Source organism: Falco naumanni, chromosome 4 (assembly GCF_017639655.2).
Source record: "Falco naumanni isolate bFalNau1 chromosome 4, bFalNau1.pat, whole genome shotgun sequence".
Taxonomy (NCBI): Eukaryota; Metazoa; Chordata; class Aves; order Falconiformes; family Falconidae; genus Falco; species Falco naumanni.
Window position 1 is genome coordinate 7,072,358 of NC_054057.1, and position 18,588 is coordinate 7,090,945.

The window sequence follows — 18,588 nt, forward strand, 5'->3', positions numbered from 1 at the left end:
CCACACAGCTGCTCAATCACAGGGTGTTGACTCTGCTTGTGTGTTTTGGTTTGGGTTTTTTTGTTTGGTTTTTATAAACAGGTGATCTGTAGGTTACACACACTAAAATAGGGTCACTGCAACTTACAAAAATAAAAATGAAACTGATTAGTTTATAAGCTATTTTCTTTGAAATAAAATGGTTTTCATTATTCATAATTGCATCTTATATGCAACTTATATGCAAAAATAAGCCAATTCTTACTAAAAATCATTTATAACCTAAAGCTTTTTCTTTCACTATGCAGAGCTGCTCTGGGATGTGTTAAATATCCTGAACTCCCATTACTGCAGTAAGACTGGAAGAAGAACAGCACTTTGCAACGAGGCCAAAAATTAAAGCATAGCCAACAACAAACTGCTATCAAACGCTAGGCACAGAACAGGGGAAAAGAAAAAGATCATGGTGAGGAGTGTACGAACACAAGTCCAGCAGAAAAAAAGAATATGAAGTTTCCAACATAACACAGGATACAGTTTCAGACACACATTTTCAAACGAGACTTCTGAGACTTTGGCACCCCTGAAGTTGACAGCCGAATACCTCGTATCATAGATAGCTCCCTGAATATGTAAATATTGAGATTAGTCTTGCAGGAGAGAGTGAGATGCCTAACAAGGGAGGACTGCCCTCCACTCCAGTGACACCTGAAAAAAGTCTGTAGAGGCACAAATGCAGCAAAGAGATGAGGAGCTGAAGGTCAGAGGAAAGGTGAGGCTAATCAAAATCATGAAGGCAGGAAATTGAAACTAAGTTCTGGAACTATGTATTTAATACCACCACACCCCCCCCCCAGCACACTAATAACATTCGTATGAAAGAAAAATAAATAAATAAAAAAAAGCAGCGACACTCTTAGCAGGCTTCCCCAGAGCAAATTTTGGCAACCATAAACATCATGCAGCAACCTGGGTGTCTCACTTGCTTAATCTCCTCACAATCACAAATTGACTATTTCCTTTTTCCACAAGAGGTGAACTTTCCCCATAATTGCGATAGCTGAAACTCATCTCACTGTTGTGGCAACCGGCACCTGCCTACCCTTTCACAAACCAGCTGCTACAGAAGCAAACTCAGTGCTTGACTGTGCAAGTGGAACCTCATTAGCCATAAGCAAAGCTGCTCTCCTTCACTTTCAACACTATCTTTACTGAAGTAGGATGACTTCACCCCAAGATGAGCAATACCAAAACTCCTTTGGTCACACACATGCACAAACCCCTCCATTCATGTTTTCCTACTTATCAAGGTATTAAGAGACCATAACAATTACACCAGTTTCATGTATTATTTGCAAGAACTGCCAGCCAGCCCTCACTGCCACCCATTTGAATGTTGGAATGAATACAGAATACTTGTAATTGCATTATGGGCAAAGATTAATCATCATTACTTGTACTATGAACTAATTTTTACCATAAGAAATACTTTTAAAGGCTGAAACAACACAAACTCACTATGCAGGCCTTGAAGCATGTTATCCTCAATGGTCTATGTAGTTAAAAAAAGAAAAATCAAAACCATATTCTATTTTGACAGGTAGTCTGCCAGCTCATCTTTACCTGTGAATAATGCCAATTGAATCAAGGACAAATTAGGAATCTAATACTATCTACATCAACCTTTAGATGAAACCTGCAATCTGACATACTTGTATACTATCACAACTTTTGGATAGATTAGCTAAGTTCACACTGCAGTCCCAGCACCTTGATCATCCAGACTCAGTTATTCCGAGAACAAGCCACAGTGCTTTTCTGAGCTGTGCTTCTGGATTTCTTTCCCATGAAAATCAGGTTATGGGAGGAGGAGGAAGGGAAAGCATGTGGACTTCATCCTGACACAGAGCCAGGATGCAGGCAGGACAGTCACCTCCAGCCCAAAAGCTAGAAGCTCTTGTAATATTCTGTTAACTATTACTACCACAGCTAAAGATTTCAGAGCTCATTGGTTATTTTCCAAACAACACAAAAATCTCAGTATTAGCCTAAACCACTACTCATATGCCTCATCCCATTACTCCTTTCATTAATTATGATCCTTGGGACTGGTACCAAAACAATGGCTCCGGACCTGTCAGGCTAACTCTTGTGCTAACGTCTCCCTGCAGACTAACAGAGGCAAAAAGCTTCAATGAAAAGGTTCATATGCATTTGTAGGTGACATCTCAATACTAAAAATACCAACTTAAATAGTTACTTATAAACAGAATTTTCTCATTTCTGCTCTTACCAACATCAAAAGACCACAAACCTCAGCCACAGCAAGAAGACAGGAACAAAGCTGTGCTTTAGCAACTACAGTGAACACAGACCGGAGCAAAAGCCACTTTCCTCTTGAATAAATAAGCACAACCAAGTATTTTACACTACTACTGTCTCCTCTTCAAACGCAAAGAGGCTCAGGCCACCATGCAATGAACCAAATGAACCTGCTAGATGTTTTAAACAAATGGTACAAGTTTCAAAAACACACTTAAAAACAAGCTGCTTTATAAAGGGCAACAGAATATCCCTGCTTTTTATTTTATCAGCGAACATGTGCTCCTGTAAAGCACCTACTGAGAGACAAATTCACAGTTCTCTTCTGCTCTAAGTTACTGTTCACAACAGAACTCTCCGAGCTAAAAAGCTCGTTAGCATTTTACTATTCTCTGTTTCTTTGGCAGGTCTCTTATTTATCTAAGATTAGTGCAATCAGGCATTAGATTTATAAACCAGAAAAAAAAAACAAACAAGGAGAAAGTTTTCACACTCTTCTTTATAGGCCAGTTTTGGAAACATACACACAAAGCAGTATAACAAATTGAAATACAATTGTTAAAAAAAAAACCCAAACCAAAACAATGCCCAAAACAAACAGAATACCTCTATCAAAACACTTAAAATCACTGGAGGCCTCCCCACCTGGAAACTAATGTCATCCAAGCATTCACAAAAAGTACTGTTGGCCACCTAAACAGCTGTTGCTCTGCTCTATCCAGAGCCTCTGAGAGCAGCTACAACACACACAGGCACACTTCAGCCTCCCTCTGCCTGCCTGCTGCCTCCCACCCCCCACGTAAGGAATTGACACCAACCTGCAGTTGGGAGGTGGATCTAAGGTGATGTCGGCCAATTCCTTCTGAATCCTGTGGCAATAGAAGCGAGAAGGAACAAAGGTAAGTCACTGTGTAGGACACCAGTTAACGCACACGCCTTGCAGACATACCGTCACTGTGAGTTTGCAACACTACGTAAGACGGAGGCACTCTCAGCTGCAGCCTCCCACCGGTCCAAACACACTAAGCAGGACAGGCATCCTGTTACAGAGACAGGCAGAAAAGCAGACAGGCACAGTGCACTGAACACAGACAGGTGCACTGTTGTATGCTCCCGTAAAGATGCCAACCACACAGGGACAGTGGAAAAGACTGTCTGCTTTATCCTGCCAACCAGCCTGTAAATGAGGGAAAACCTCTGCAAATGTGATGCACCAAGTGCTAGGAGGAAACTGCAGTCTGAAAAGGAATTTTGTCTTGCTGGATGGAGAGAAACAGTCACTGCCAAACTGACTAGCCTCCCCTCCCCCAGCTTCCCATCACTATCCTGAGAAAAAACACCTGCCTCAAAGGAGTGAATAACGGCGCCATTCCCAAGGACACTTAAAGGAAGGTGAATATCTCTTCCTAAGGTTCCTGCACATTCCTGCCGCCTTCAATTTTCCCCTCTCTTCTCCCTCAGCTGCCACACAACATCTCCACGTCCTCTCCCGCAGGACTCCAGACACTCCCTCTCTTCACCATGTTCAGCCAACACCCTGTCCTCCCTGCCCAGAGTATTCCGGGCCCACGCTGCTTTTGCCACAAAACGCCCAGCCAGCTATCATCCCCTCTCCTGAAGTCCCATTACTGTCACTCAGGCTTCCCCTCCAGATTTCCCCACCGAGCACTCGGTCTGCCTCTCTTCTCCTTCAAACTCAGCCAGCATCTTCTGCCTCTCTTCCACTTGTCATACATGTGAACCACAGTCTTTTCATATTAGGCAGTTTACAATCTTCTTTTTGAAATAGTTAAGGGCACAACACACAAACACCCCTTGGCACTACGTCAGTTTGCCACGGAAACCTGCAGAGCAGAGATCTGGAATAACCAAACTGCCTGAATTCTACAAAGCCAAAGAGAATGTGGTTGCAACAACAGCACATTTGCATAAAACCCCGGTCACTCTTGACACCTACAGATATAACCTCTCTGTGCCGCCTGGCAAAGTTGTTCAGTGAGAAGGTTTAGTCTTCTTACTGAAGTACTTCAAGTTTGCTTGAGAACTTCCATTTGACAGCTTAGCTCCCCAGAGGCAGGATGGTGCTGATTTCAGGTGAAACACAGAATAAACAAGAAAGGGTAACAATTTCTTTTAAAAAACCCAACTGAGTGGCTCCAAGAGTCTGTCCAGGTGAAGAAAACTGACTGATGTAGCTGTTCTGGAATTACTATTCTATGGAGGCATCTCTCCCCCATGTAGACATTATTCTAGAATAAAAATTGTTTCATTCTCAAAAAACAAACCAACCCACTCAGTGCTGTAAGCAACAAGTATTGTGGACATTCTTCTCTAAAAGTGGACTGCTGTGGATTATTTATTCTAGTCAACACCCAACCACACACAGAAAATTCAATATAAGTGAGGAGCGGACAGAAAAGCAGTAATACATTTGGTGGAAAAGATTTGTGACTGTATTACACCACTTGTACTGGAGTGCACTCCCCCAGTGCAAGCAAACTGAAAACCTTCACAAACATTAATTAATCCCCGAAGCAGTCGTGGAAATAAAAAAAAACCCAACACCACTCTAAATCAATTGCAACCTACAGAGAGGTAAATTGACACTGAAATGCAACGCCTTACTCAGGACCACATAGCTCCCAGGAACAGAGGAGGAATTAAGGTCCTACATGCCAATCCCACACCATCTTTGTAAGTGATGCCAATAAGGAAAAAAGGAAAAGACAGTGGAAATAATTAAGGGACACAATAACAGCCCGGAGGAAGAAAAGACAGGAAAATATTTGGGATGGAACAGAGGAAGAAGCAGGAAGAGAGACAAGAGATCCCAGAGAAGTTGGGCTTCTCGTACCGAGACACTGAAAAAAGTGAGACAATGGCAGTTTCATGTGGAAAGGTTGAGCATAAGGGCTAGAGATGAGGAATGGGAGCAGCAAGGGAGCAGTGGGGGAACAGAGCAAAATAAAATGAGGAAGGAGACAAGAAGCAGCGAATCAGTGTGAAAACTGACTGCAGCCTCACCTCTTGGCACTGGTAGATAGCAGCTTAGAGTTTTTACTCATGCTGACTTTGCTTTCCTTCTTCTTAGGCGTGCTTGTTTCTTTCTCTGTCTGTTGGTTGGAGGATGAAGATGAGGAGGAGCTGGTGCTGGCCCTCGAATCGTCATCCGACATAGCGACCCCCCCACCACACACCCCAACCTGGAGAGGAGACACCATGGGGCGTGGGGAACAAACAGTGAGCACAAACACACACAGAGAAAGGCTGCTGACAATCTCACTCTGTGTTTGGGTCATGCCTTTTAAAGGCTCCTCATGTCTCACTCTCCTCTTCAGGCCCTACAGTAGACACAGGAGGAGCAGTAGCCTCCTCTGCACTAGTAACACCGAGGAGCAGGAGGAAAGGGACTTTTAAAGCTTCCTCTCGGAAAGCAAGTGCAAAATGAGAGAAGAGACCGGAACGAGGATGACTGTGAGGATCAGGGAAGCTCAAAGCAATTCCTTCTTATCTCCCCCAAACTGCACATGCAAGAGGAGCCATCACCACCCACCACTATCCAGCCTAGGGGTGAAGGAGATAAAAATGGAACAGCTCTGGTCCCTTGGGTTCCTGGGAGGCACGTGGGGGAGGCGGGAGGGACGGGGCTGGGGGGCGACCGCCGGCAGCACTGCAATGGAAGTGGGGCATCGATGGCAACAGGGGGGAGACCCCGAAGGCACAGCTGCGACCTGCAGTGGGGAAAGCCCTGCCGGCGGATGGAGTGTTGGGGGGGGGGGAATGAAGGGGAGCAGTTAAGCAGGGAGTGGGGTGCACGGAGGGGACCCACCGAGGCCCACTGCACCAAGGGGCACGCCAGCAAAGCAAGAAGGGAACACGGGTCTGTCCTGGGGAGGTGTGGGGCTGGGGGGGGTCAGGAAAAGAAGAGCCAAGGCCTACAAGGGGTGAGAGCGGAGGGCCTGGGGAGGCCGGCGGCAGGGAGGGGGGCAGCGGGGTGCCGGGGTGAGGCAGCACGGATTCATGCGGGCGCCTCGGAGGCACAGGGGAGCAGGGCGAGCATGGTAGGCTACCGAGGGCAGGTCCGCACCCGAGAGGGGCGAGAAGCCGTCGGGAAGGATGGCGGGGGGGGCGACGGGGGGGGGGGGGGAACAGGGCACCCCGGGAGAGTTAGGGTGGGAACGAGGGGGGCAGCCGCAGGCCCGGGGCGAGCGGCGGCGGGGCAGCGGCGGGCCGGGGACCAGCACACGGCTGCCTCCCCTCCCAGGGCCACCGGCCCCCGGGGAGCTCCCCTGTCCCCGCCGGGCCGCCCCTCCGCCTGGCGAGAGCCGGGGACAGGGGGGGCCGGCCGAGCTCCCTGCGCCGCGGGCCCGCAGGGCCGAGCGGCGAGGGGCCGGGGGGGGGACATAGCCGGTACCTGACAGCCCCGGGCACGATCCCCCTGCCCCGCCGGCTCCGCCGCCTCCCGCCCCATCGCCGGGCCGCGGCCGGCCCTGCCCCTCGCCCCTGCCCCCGGGGCCGGCGGGGGGGGCGGCGGGGGGTGCCCCGTCCCCCTACCTCTCCCTTTGTGTCTGGCTGCTCCTCCTCGGTGCGGCTGGGCCTGGCCACTCGTGTCTCTCTCGCTGGGAGAGAAGCGGAAGTGCTGCAACAGCAACTATTAAACAGGCAATGGCTTCCCTGGCTGCCTCCCCCACCGCCGAGCGGGGCGGAGGGGCCGGGGCGCCACCCGCCGCCGCCTCGCACGGAGCGGGGCCCCGGGGCGGGGGGGGCAGGCGGCGGAGCCCCCGCTCCGGGGCTGGAGGGGGGATCCCGGCAGCTACAGTGCCCCAGTCCCGTGTCCTGTCGTCTGTTCGTGTCCCCGTCCCCCCCTCCCCCCCGGCGGGTGCGAGGGAAGGAAAAAAGGAGCACTTGGAGGGGGACGTGAGTTTTTATCGGAGACCCTCTGGAAAGTAACCGGCAGGGGTGTCAAGGGGGGAGGGATAAACGCCCTCCCCGGCTGCGCTTCTGCTTCCGTGCGGGAGCCCCACAGGGACGCGGTCCAGGCAGGTGGCTGGGCAGGGGGCAAGCTCCTGGGCTGCTTTTTTAAGGTTGAGAGGGGGTTATCAGGCTTGGCGGCGGGGGGGGGGCTGCGGGGGGGAGGCTGCTTGCTTTCCTCCTCTTACAACTGTTTCAACCCCAAAGCTTCTCCCCTGCCTCACCTGCTTTGTCCCTCCGGCAGCAGCAGCAACTTCTCACCTATCTCAGTTGGAAAGCAATAAGGAGAAGGGAAAAGAAAAAAAAAAAAAAAAAAAAAAGAGCCCAGCCCAAAGCCCCCCCCCCCAGCAAGCCAGAAGGAATCCCCGGCATCTCTCCCGTCTCTCACCTGTTTCAGCCCTCAAGCAGCAGCTGTGTCCTCCCTTCCCTCCCCCGGCTCAGCCCTGAACCAGCAGCAGGAGCAGCCGCTTCCCACTCGCCCTCGCCCGGAGTTCAGGATTCCATTGTCCCCCACACTGCACTTGGTGACATCACTGACACACAAAGAAGGGGCACTTCGTGATGTCATCAACGCATGCTGGGAGAGAAAACAAAATCCCGGGCTTGGCAGCAACAGCACGACTCCCCTCAACCCCCCCCCACTCCCCTTCGATTTTCCGATGGTGAAAGTATTAGGGATTTTTTTTTTCCTACCCCGCCCCCCCCCCCCCCCCCCCCCCGAGTCCCATGATGGGGAGCCCGTCTGCGGGAAGGGCGCAGCGGCGTTCAGCCGGCTGGCTGCTACCGCATTGTATTCGCGAGGCGCTTTACTCCTCTCCCCGAAATCGTGGCTGTCGATGCCTCGCTCCCTGTCCACCCATCGGAGAAAAGTGATGTGGCCGGAGCCACCCGGCGCGGCGCCCCCGGCCCACGCGCGGGCGCAGGGGCAGCCCCCGCCCCGGGGGGCCGCCGCGGCTCTTCCCGGAGGTGCGGGACCCACTCGCGAAGGGACAATAGGGACCAGCGTTCCCACCGGCCTCAGCCGGGGCAGGTTTGGCTCGGTGCCGCCGGTTTCCACAGCCTATCGAGGGATCGCCTATCGAATTACTCGGTGTCTTCAGTGACCGAAAATACAATGACTGTCACCGCCGCGCATCATGATAATGGACAGGAGTTCGTATTTTCATCCTTCCTCCCGCGGGAGGACGTCGAGGTGATCCGCAGGCACACGGCTGGTGCCTCGACAGAGCGCTGTCACGACATGACGCTTTGGGAGTCCCGGGGGTTCACTTACAAAACCGAGGCCCCGGAGCGGCGGGGGACGGGGGACGGCCCGGCCCGGCGGGACATCCCGGAGCTGGACATCCCCGCTGCATAGCGACCGGCGGGGGTGGGGGTGGGGGGGCAGCCGAGGCCAGCTCCTCCCGGAGCCCCCGCTGCCCGTCCCCGGAGCCGCCGCGGGGCCGGGCCCGGGGCTCCCTCCCGCCAGTGGGGCGGCGCTGCACCCGGCCCCGGCGCCAAAATGGCCCCAGCGGGCGGCGGCCGACGGGCACACGGTGGGTCCCCCACCGCCCTGGGGGGGTCGGCGGGCCCGGGTCCAGCCGGGGGACGCCTTGCCGAGGCCCCGCGGCTTCCTTCGGGCGCCCGTGGGACCCGGGTGTGTGCCCGCGGCGGGACGGGCGGTGCGAGGCCGGCTCCCGAGCAGGAGCGTTCCAGGAGGACCCTGACCCTTAGCAAGGGCGCAGGCTTGAGCAGGCACAAAACCCTAAAGGCTGGGTCGCGTAATGGATGCCCGTGGCTTTTTTAGGGACACTTGGGACCTGAAGAAAAGGGGCATTTAGGCCAGCGGTGAGCAGGAGAGCCTGGGGATGCTGAGCCTCTCCTCCGTGGGACAGCAGCATCACATGTCTGTGACTCCCCACGAGGATCTGGTTGTGGCGCTGATCTTTCCCCATTTATATCCAATAATAATCTGAGCCAGAGGTACCCCCGGAGGGGACACCCGTGCAAGGATACTCTTTCCCTTTGTCACTCTCTCATCTCTTTCCTTGGACCTCTGTCTGCATCTGCTACTTCTCTCTCCTCATTCTCATCCCTCAACCTTTGCATGCGTCTCAGCAGCACCTCATTTCACCTGGGGCAAGCCCCAAACTACCTTTGCTCCTCACAGACTTGCTGCCCAGTCTCCGGTGTAGCTGAGGCTGTGCAGTGTGTCATCAGTGACACCGAGAGTCACCCTGACAAAAGGAGGAATTCCACTGTGGTGTCACACTTCCTGGTCTTTGGATGGGGTTTTTTTGGTTTTGGGAGGGTTTTTCCTCTTCAACCTTTATCACCTGTGGTACCACGTATTAGGCCTCGGTGGATTGTCCTCCAAAAGCAGCTTACTAGCAGAGCCAACCTGTCTAGTTTGATCTGTGGGAATGACACTTGGGAAGTGACCATGGTCATCCTTCCCTCCAGTAACTGTGGAGCTTTGACATCTCCACTGTTGACAACAGCCTCGCAGTCACATAATAAATTTCATGAAAACTGGCATTTAGATAAAGGTGGGTGGTCTGATCACTTCATTCCCCTCGTCGACAAAAAGGGGCAGAATTCAGCTCCTATATACTTAACAGCAACCAGCTGCACTGTCAGTGTTCTAAGTAACCCGTGGGGCTGCAGAGGATGGAGCTGGTGGTAAGGTGATATATGCCAGGTGACACATGCAGGAAAGGAGAGGACACAAAGCAAGGTGACCAGGCTTCACAAATTTCACTTTTGTGGAACAACTTTTTTAGACCAGAAAATCTTCACTTTCACCACAAACCTCTGGCGCTTTCCTTTCATCACAGGAAACCTGCACCAAAGTCGAATGAGACAACGGATATTAATAATGAAAGCCCTCCACTTGTGTAATAAGGAGCAGGGAAAACTTCAAGATTGTTACAAAATCACACATGCACTTTTCCTTTATTATGTTAATAACCTTGGTAGGGGGTTATCTGTAGACTGACCTTTTCTGCAGCACACAATCCTTGGTAACCCTGTTTAAAGTAACAATGCGATAACCAGCAGCAGTGGCTATTTACTTTGAAGCCTACCCAAAAATGCATTTGCTGAAAGCACTTACTAATGTTGCTTGAGCAGCTGTTGCAGTGGCAACTCTCATTTTATGACTCACCTCCTGTAGGGGTCATGACTAGGACCGGGCAATGGGCTGTTGCTGTTTTGTGCTAGCCATGCCATACCCATAGCCCGAGAGAGAGAGAGAGGGAGCCAAGAAGCTAACCTCTGTGCCCAGAAACGTTTTTGCAGCTTGCCTTGCTCCCACTCATGATTGTCCTTTCAGCGCTGCACAGACACCACAGAACTGCAAAAGGCTGTAGAGCATGAACCTTTTTCCAGCAAATAGGAAAACTAGCTCCTCTAATTAATCTCTTTCCATCTTGGGAATTTTGACAAAACCTCACTGATCTGCTTCTGTTTGTTTTCTGTAAAGTGTGCGCACTGTATTGGGTAAGCTTTCCTTCTTATCAGTGCTTCCTCTTGTCTTTTTTTTTTTTTTTTTTGCCAAGTTGTGTGAAGGACTTGCAGAGGAAAACTGACCCAGATTATTCATTTTCCCTGTGCCCCAAGCTTTTTTAATCGATGGCGCTAGCTCAGTGTAGCAAATGAATAGGATTACTCACTTCTCCCTCTGGATCGAGTTTGGAGGAGGCTGCAAAGCTAGATGACTAGAATCGAGTTGTCTTTGGGGCTTTGAGCTTAATTCACAACAGAGGCCAGCCAATTCAAATCACTCTGAGCCTTCTGCTAAAGGAAGGTGACTGGGATTAGTCCCTTTGTACCATCTCAGTTCCAGATAAATTTTCAGCATTATTCCTGGCTGATCTGTTTGGGTCTAAGCCAAAGCCCCTTATATTTCCACCAATTCCAGTGAGTTTTGCATCAGGCCTTTTGTGGGGAGCAAAAGAGAAGTGATCATCTGTTAGGCTCTCCTGATGTCAGCTCGCTGGTAATGTCACGCTTGCAAGTGACAGCAGCAAAGCCAGAAACATGCTGATATCTCACACAGGCCTGTGATGACACACTTTGTCCTTTTTGCATGACCCTGTGATACAAGGTGAGGTAGCAAGGAAAAGCTATGATAAGCTCAGGACTTATGACACAGCTATTTGAATAAAGCTAGGGGAAAACTCTGAATCGGGCCAAAAGAGGAAGGAACTGCATTCAAATGAGAGAATATGTAACAGAGAAAACATAAATGGCTCATTTATGTGACATAAGGGTAGTGAATTTATGGGCTCACCTTTCAGTTTCCTGCTCACAACTATCTGGCCATAACTTAATGATGCAGTCCAACTTTCCTTGCTGTAATTTCCTCACACAATACAGCTCTTAGTCCTTAGAGTTATATTTTTTTCAATTCCTTATAGAAGAATGAAAGGGTCTACAAGCAGAAAAAGACTTGTTTCCTCTCCTTTTATTCCAGTGCCAAAGAGGACTTAGTTGTGGAAGCAAAAGTTCTAGGTCTCATTGTCAGACCTCTACTATTTTCTACTTGGTTTTGGTTTTGTTTGAGACTAGTCTTGGGAGCCATCTGAAGGCCTTGCCGAGAGGCTGTTGTGTAGGCAGAAAGACTTGAGACCTTTTACATGTTTTGGCCTTATTAAATAAGTCCTGGCCAAACGCCCACAGAGGTGAAGAGTGGCTGGCAATTAATTCCAAAAGCTTATGCAGTGAAGTACAGCTGCGTATAACTTTACGTATCTTGTACCTCTACCGCGCTTCTTTTATGCCTCTCCTGGTATACGGTCTGGTTCATTTTGGTAACTGAAAAACCGGAGATGCTTAGATCAATTCAGTTTCACAGTATCATAAGAAGTTTCATGCGATATATTTCCAGGAGTTTCTGCCTTGCTTCCAGGTTGAGTCTTAAAATTGCTTTACCTTGAAGACAGGATGATTCACTGCTTTCTCAGTTTGCCCGATCTATAGCTAGTGTGATCAGGACTGAGAGATAGGTGATGCTTTCCCTGTCTATGTCTCTAGCAGTGACTTCATATTTCTGATCCTCACTTTCCCTCCTGTGAAAGGAGAGAATGATGCTAATCAGGAATTAGACTGAAAGTGTAAATAGAGGTGCACATATAGATTTCACCTCTAGCTACTCATTAGACTTTTCTGTTGCCTCCTCTTGGTGCCTGACGGATTCTACAGAATGCTGCCTCCTCAGCAGTCTCTGTGCTTTCTTTGGGCTTCGCAGTAGCTGGCTCTGCTTTTCTTCTGTTTCTGCAGCACACAGGCTCCCTGGATTGCTGTGTTCCAGACTACTTGATTTTTTCTCTTCTGGCACTGCATGCTCCCCTAGTTCAGCTGGTTTTCCTGTTCCTGCCTCTTTTTCAGTTTACAGAAACTGCTGCTTTATTGATCGTCATCAGCTCTGCATTTCTACATACTACTTTTTCTTGGCAGCAGTACTCAGGTCCTGAAGAAACTCAGAAAGTGGAGTGATTATACTAGATTAAGCGGTAGATGGACTGTTACCAATCAGTCCTGTCCTAGGAAAGCTCCCAGGGCAATGGCATTCCTATTGGCAAAACCTCTGGGAGAGGTGAAAGGTGTTGGCCAACATGACCCAGACGTAAGGACTCCTGGAGGCAATGCGTCAAACAGCAGCAAATTTGCTATTTTTGCCACTCTTCTCCTGCTAACTTGCAGGAGATTCCAACTTGACGTTTAAAGTTGTGTTTCCTTTTTATTTGTTACCACTAAATGGTCAATGGTAATGGCCACTGCTGGACCAAATCCGTAGCTGAAGCTTTGCACTACAGTAATAAATGGTGCAATGCTGGCATAATGCCAGGCGTAGCCCAGGAAAAGCCAGTCTGAAAGACTGTTTTGCCAGTGCAGACTGCACCTCCTGATGTTGCATTTTGCCTGTACAACTGTCTTGCCTCCACAGCTATCCCAAGAGATCTTTTTCTGGTGTAAGCTTAACCTCAGAGTGTCCCTGTCTTGGAACAGAGTAGTCAGAGAGGAGGACTGCTGGGGATGGCTGACTAATAGTGTATACTCATAATATATGTCTCTGCCCGTGTAGGGTGCTTTGATAAATTCATATGAAAAGGACAGTATTTTTCATACGGTCACCAGAATGTTACAGGTTGTCCATAGGCTCTGAAGACGTACCCTGCAAAATCACTCATTGTGGAGACAGAGCTCTGCAATAAGGCATATAAAATGTCAGTCAATTGTACTGAATGGGCTTTTTAAGAACTCAGCAATAAGCGGACAAAGTAATTTTCCTAATATCCAAGACAAAACGGTTTCACACCGTATAAATAATACCTACAGTCCTTTCTTTTTGCCCTTTCAAATATTTCTCACTGTCACAGTATGGGTCACTCTGGATCAGATGGGTTAGCACAAGAAAGTCTGCTTTGCTTGCTCGTACACTGAATTGGTAATATTCTCCTTCTAGTTTATTCTTTTTACTAAAAAATGAGTGATTCCCTGTCTGCTGCAATTCTGTGGATTTGTAAATCCACGTGGGGAAAAAATCCACATGTCCTAACTTCTCAGAAAATGTATTTAGTGAGAATTTCAATTGAATCTTTCAACCTCTGCCTCCTCATCTAACAAAGGTTCTTCTCAACAGAGAAGGATCAGGAGAGGTGTTCAGGGCTCAGTAATTTCACTCTGTGGCTTGACTACAGTTCAAGACTTCAATGGTCTTCAACTGCAATTTTTCTCCCTAGGCCTCCTTATTATTAGAGCCCTTCAAAAGGAAGCAATAGAATCACTCAGACTTTTACAGATCCCTGATGCTGCATTCTTGAGAAACCAGGGTATAGCACTTCTTTTCTTCTTTTTTGTCTGACCAGCACACAGAAGCAAAGAATAGAATATGCATCTGATTGTTAACCATTACTTATATTTAACACTTGAATCATATATTTTTCATATTTATTGAGGGATAAAGCATTCTTAGTTTCCCACGTAAAGTCCACAGTTAGAACAAAAAGGTGTATACTATTAAAAACTCCAGCATTAGAGAGCCCTTCATTTCGACTTCTTAAATGCCATTGTCTATTTTTTTCTTCCCGATACAGACTGTGGTAACTCCCAGATTATGCCAAAGGTTACAGAAGTGTTCACAGCATGGACTAAAACTTTACACATAATATTTTCTCATTATCCCTTCTTACCTTTATGATCGCAAAACTTCCATGTAGCATCTTCAGCGGTTGCTTACATGGAAGCATAAGGCTAGGAAACCTAAACAGTTCTGAATACTTGTCAAAGACTTTTTTTTGTTGTTAAATAACCTTGTGTTGTTCTGTTCTGTTCCCGTACAATCATAACAGATGTCTTTGAAACGTGGCTTCTTGCTAAGCTAAAGAACGTCATGTCTATGGCCTGAAGGACAGCTAGATTTTTCAGGCTTTGTCCACACAGGCACATTTCACCCTTCCCATCAATACAACTCTATAGATACAGTTAAACAGACATAACCCTACCTGTGAACTCCTGTCCCAATGTAAAAACTGCCTCCAGTTCAACCAAAACCCTTTCCAGAGCAATATAAGTCAAAATTGGAAAAAGATTCACTTCTAGATTGTTCGCACGAGGAGCTATACCAATATAATTATGTAACATTACATAATATAATAACTTCTTTTGTTGCACAGACATGCTTTGGGAAACTTCACCCATGGTGTAATGAACTTGCTCTGCCAATCTTTTTACTCAACATTTCTGTTGAGTTAGAACTGGAATAGGAGGACCTTCCTTTGATGCTGTGTTTGTGAACCTTTCTCAAAGAATTCATTGCACCTTTTCTCCCCCTTTTCTTTCCCTCTCCCCATAGCCTGAAGCACTGTCTTTCTCCATGCTTGTCTGGCTGTGATTGTCTGCTTCTTTTTTACCTTTTCCACTTTTTCTTCTTTACACGCTTCCTTGTTCATGGCTTTTCTTCAGTTCCTGCAAGCGATTTCTGAATTTTGGCCAATGTGTCCAGTCAGCCACACTTTTTCCTCCCATCTTCTCCAAGCAGGCAAAATGGACAATTAGTTCCTTCTTCCCCTTCCTTCCAGGTGGTATGGTGACTACTTCTTTAGCAAATGCTACTATATTAGTTCCTCCTCCTTATTTCCTGCTTCTTTCAGGCTTGCAGGCTGCTGCTTTAAATGCCTTGCAAATGGGCATGGAAGCAGCTTTCTCTCAATGGACCAGTAACAGCAGATGCTCTACAGCCTCACTGGTCCACAGTGGCCTGTAGTTTGAGGGCCACTACCTATTGCATCGGTTGGCATGATAAAAACAGGAGCCCTCTGGACAAGGACTTTTCCTTCTTACAGCATAACTGAGCTTTAGGCATTACCACAATATGAACAGGAGACAGTAATGTAACTGCAGAATTTTGATTCCTGGTTTGAGAGTTTTAACTTGGCTTTTTGAACAATACCCCAAGTCAAAAAGTATTTTTACAGACCCTGATTTAGTAAGACATCTACCAGCCTACAGACATATGGCTGGTAAGAATCCAGCCATGTGTATACGCTTAAAGCAGATCAGAAGGACATGCCTCCCATACAGAATGCAGTTCAAGGTGTCAGTAAAACTGCACAGCTCTGTGGCACTTCGGGTGGCAATCATACCACACCCTGGAAGGGTTTGTTTGCAAAACAGATTGAAAAAACCAAAAGACAATGAACAACAGATGTCAAGAGTACTTCCTCTGCAAGGTATAGTCAGGAGGACAGACAAAAATGTTTTCAGTTGCTCATTAAAGATTTGCCCACAAATTGCTGTGTCCTCAAAAATGAGGTTTGCATTTCGATCTCTGAATTTATGTATCGAAACTACAAACTACAGTCAGTCTTTATGGGACTGACTGTTATGAAAGGCATATTCATCTTTTTTTAAAAGTCATCTTTTAAAAGCGGCTAATAATGAAATGGAATATTACCATTTTTTCTAGGAATTTGTTGGCAAGGAAATTGGAGATTTTTCAAATAGCGGAGACAGGACTAACACCTTTCTAATGCCACTTCTAGATTCTGCCATTATTTTTGTTTTAAACACCTGCTAATCTCAGCAGATGCCCATTTATTTTTTGTTGATGTTGTAGAAAGATGACACTCAGCCTTCTAAATATACAGTGTCACACAGGACAAACAATGCAGTACAATCATCTGCAGTCTGGGAAACTGTGGGTTCATTTATCATTATAGTATTTCACCAGTTTACCTTTTATTTAAAGTCATCAGGCCTCATGCATTGACTGATGAAATCAATATGATTCTTTTCACTAGTTTAATCTGTTTCAAACCAAGCCATTGGATAGGAGCAGATTTTTGGAAGGAACTCGTTAGTGGAGATGCTGCTGCTTTCTGCAACTCCATGAGTGCCATCAGGACAATCCTTTAGTTGCCTTAATATCTCTGCTGCAGCCGTGGATTGTGCTGTGGCTGTGTTACCCAGGTATTGTGGGTTTCTTTAATTTAGCTGCCATGATCTCCGTTCAGTCATGTTTTTTCCCCTGCTGTGAAATATTGTTTTCCTGTCTTCTAGTTTCTGTGCTATTGGCAGCTCTTCCTCTCTGCTTATCAGAAAAGCAAGAGAGAGGACAGTGTCACACTCGAATGATTTTTTATAAGGTTGCGATATACTGTAGGTTTCACAATAAGATAGCCTGGCCAATGGAGTTTGTATATATAGAATTTTCAGTTTTGTTGCAGCTATGGGATTAGCTAGCATAGTAAAAGAAAAAAAGGAAAGAGAGGGATTCTGATTTTGCCTTGGCCTATCTCTATTGAGTTCAACAGGCTTACTCCAGATTTATGCTGGAATAGGCATAGTTCAGAGTCAAGCCCAATGGATCAGTTTACAGCGCCTTTGGAGGCATCAGTTTACTCAGTCCCTTGGAAAATCTTACTCCCCTACTGCCAAAGATCTGGGACAATTCACAATTCTAATATATTTGGGGGTCTGCTCTGCGGTGTGTAGATGTGTTTGCTTAATAGAATTAGGAATCTGTAAAGTAAACTTCATATAGCAAGCCCTGCCCTCTCTTGTGCTCGAGGGCAAAGCAGAGAATAAGGTGCAGAGGGAATTTCCTGCCCCTGTGCAAAGACGAAAAGCTCGTGTGTAGCAGAGCTGGGTATGGCCTTGCAGCCAGGCAGCGCTTGCCAGCCCTCAGACAGACACAGACCCGAGCTCTTGTTCGTGGGGGTGAACACCACGGGGCTGCCAGCAGCCTGCTGTGAGCAGGCCTGTCCTGACTGATGGGATTTCTCAGAGCAGAGCCCACACTGAACAGCACCTTCACTCCCTTTCATTGCACAGACAGGGTTCTGGTCTCTTCCCACTATAGATCTTCCCACTATAAATGGCTGAATGTACTACTCTGTAACGAGGCAGGCTTCAGCAAGCTTGTAGGTGGGGGGAAAAAGTCTGTTTTCTTCCTGTATCACGGTAATTACATGAAGTAGGCTTATCAGCTTCAACTGCACGCTACTACTGTAGCTTTTGTTCTAAGGAAAAGGACTCTGTGGTAAGTGAAAATAGAGAAATGTTGCTGTTTGGAGTTTCGTTGACAGATTTTTTTTGTCCTTCCCAAGGTGTGAAATTACACTTGGGCAGAAAGTGTCTGAACACTAGAATATGTCCTTTGGTGCCCTAAGTTTTTATGTCGGAACCCTGGCATAACTGATGACACAACATGCTGCAAGAACAAAAGTCTGTTGGCTGGAATCTGAACTGGTTTCCTAACCTGCTCCTGTGCACTGGTGGAGAAGCAGGCATCAGTCACAGACTTCTGTGCATCCTGGGTACGGTGCTGCAGGCAGGGCAGAACACATTTCTCAGAGTGCTGACCAGGGGGATAGGGTAAGAAAAAACAGCAGAAGTAAGAAACGAAAGGTAATAGAATTACAGGAAACAGGGCTGGAAGGGATGTCAGGAGGCTAGATCGACTATACTTGTGTAATTCCTGACAGATGTGATTAAAAAAAACCTCTTTGAAACGCATTACGGCCACAGAGCCACAGATACAATTTGTTAGAAACAAATCACTCTCTACATCTGCTAAATCTTAAAGCACCATTCCGGAGTGGTAGACAGCAATTTGAATCGCTGTACAAAAGTTCCTATATCTTGTTTTATTTGAGTATGTATTAAGTATCTGTATAAAATATTTATCTACAGAACGGAAGAGTATAGGTATGCATGATTTTTGTAACGCTGTGCCAAGAAATGGAATTTTACTAGAGTAAAACAAGCTCATAACCAGCTTGAACAGCTTTCAGTTTTATGGGTGGATTTTGTGTTTAAGAAGTAGAAGTA

General features: G+C 47.5%; 1 protein-coding gene across 1 annotated transcript in view; it reads right to left on the bottom strand.

Annotated features, from left to right (window-relative positions):
* Positions 1-7,248, bottom strand: part of LOC121087972 (ubiquitin-conjugating enzyme E2 E1) — a gene marked incomplete at its 5' end in the record, with an annotated part of 44,552 nt that extends 37,304 nt beyond the window's left edge. Inside the window, 3 exons of the mRNA XM_040593534.1 lie at positions 3,120-3,170; positions 5,326-5,414; positions 6,856-7,248. Of these exons, the coding sequence (XP_040449468.1) occupies positions 3,120-3,170; positions 5,326-5,414; positions 6,856-7,248 (533 nt within the window). The remainder of the gene's footprint in view (positions 1-3,119; positions 3,171-5,325; positions 5,415-6,855) is intronic.
* Positions 7,249-18,588: the final 11,340 nt, after the last annotated feature.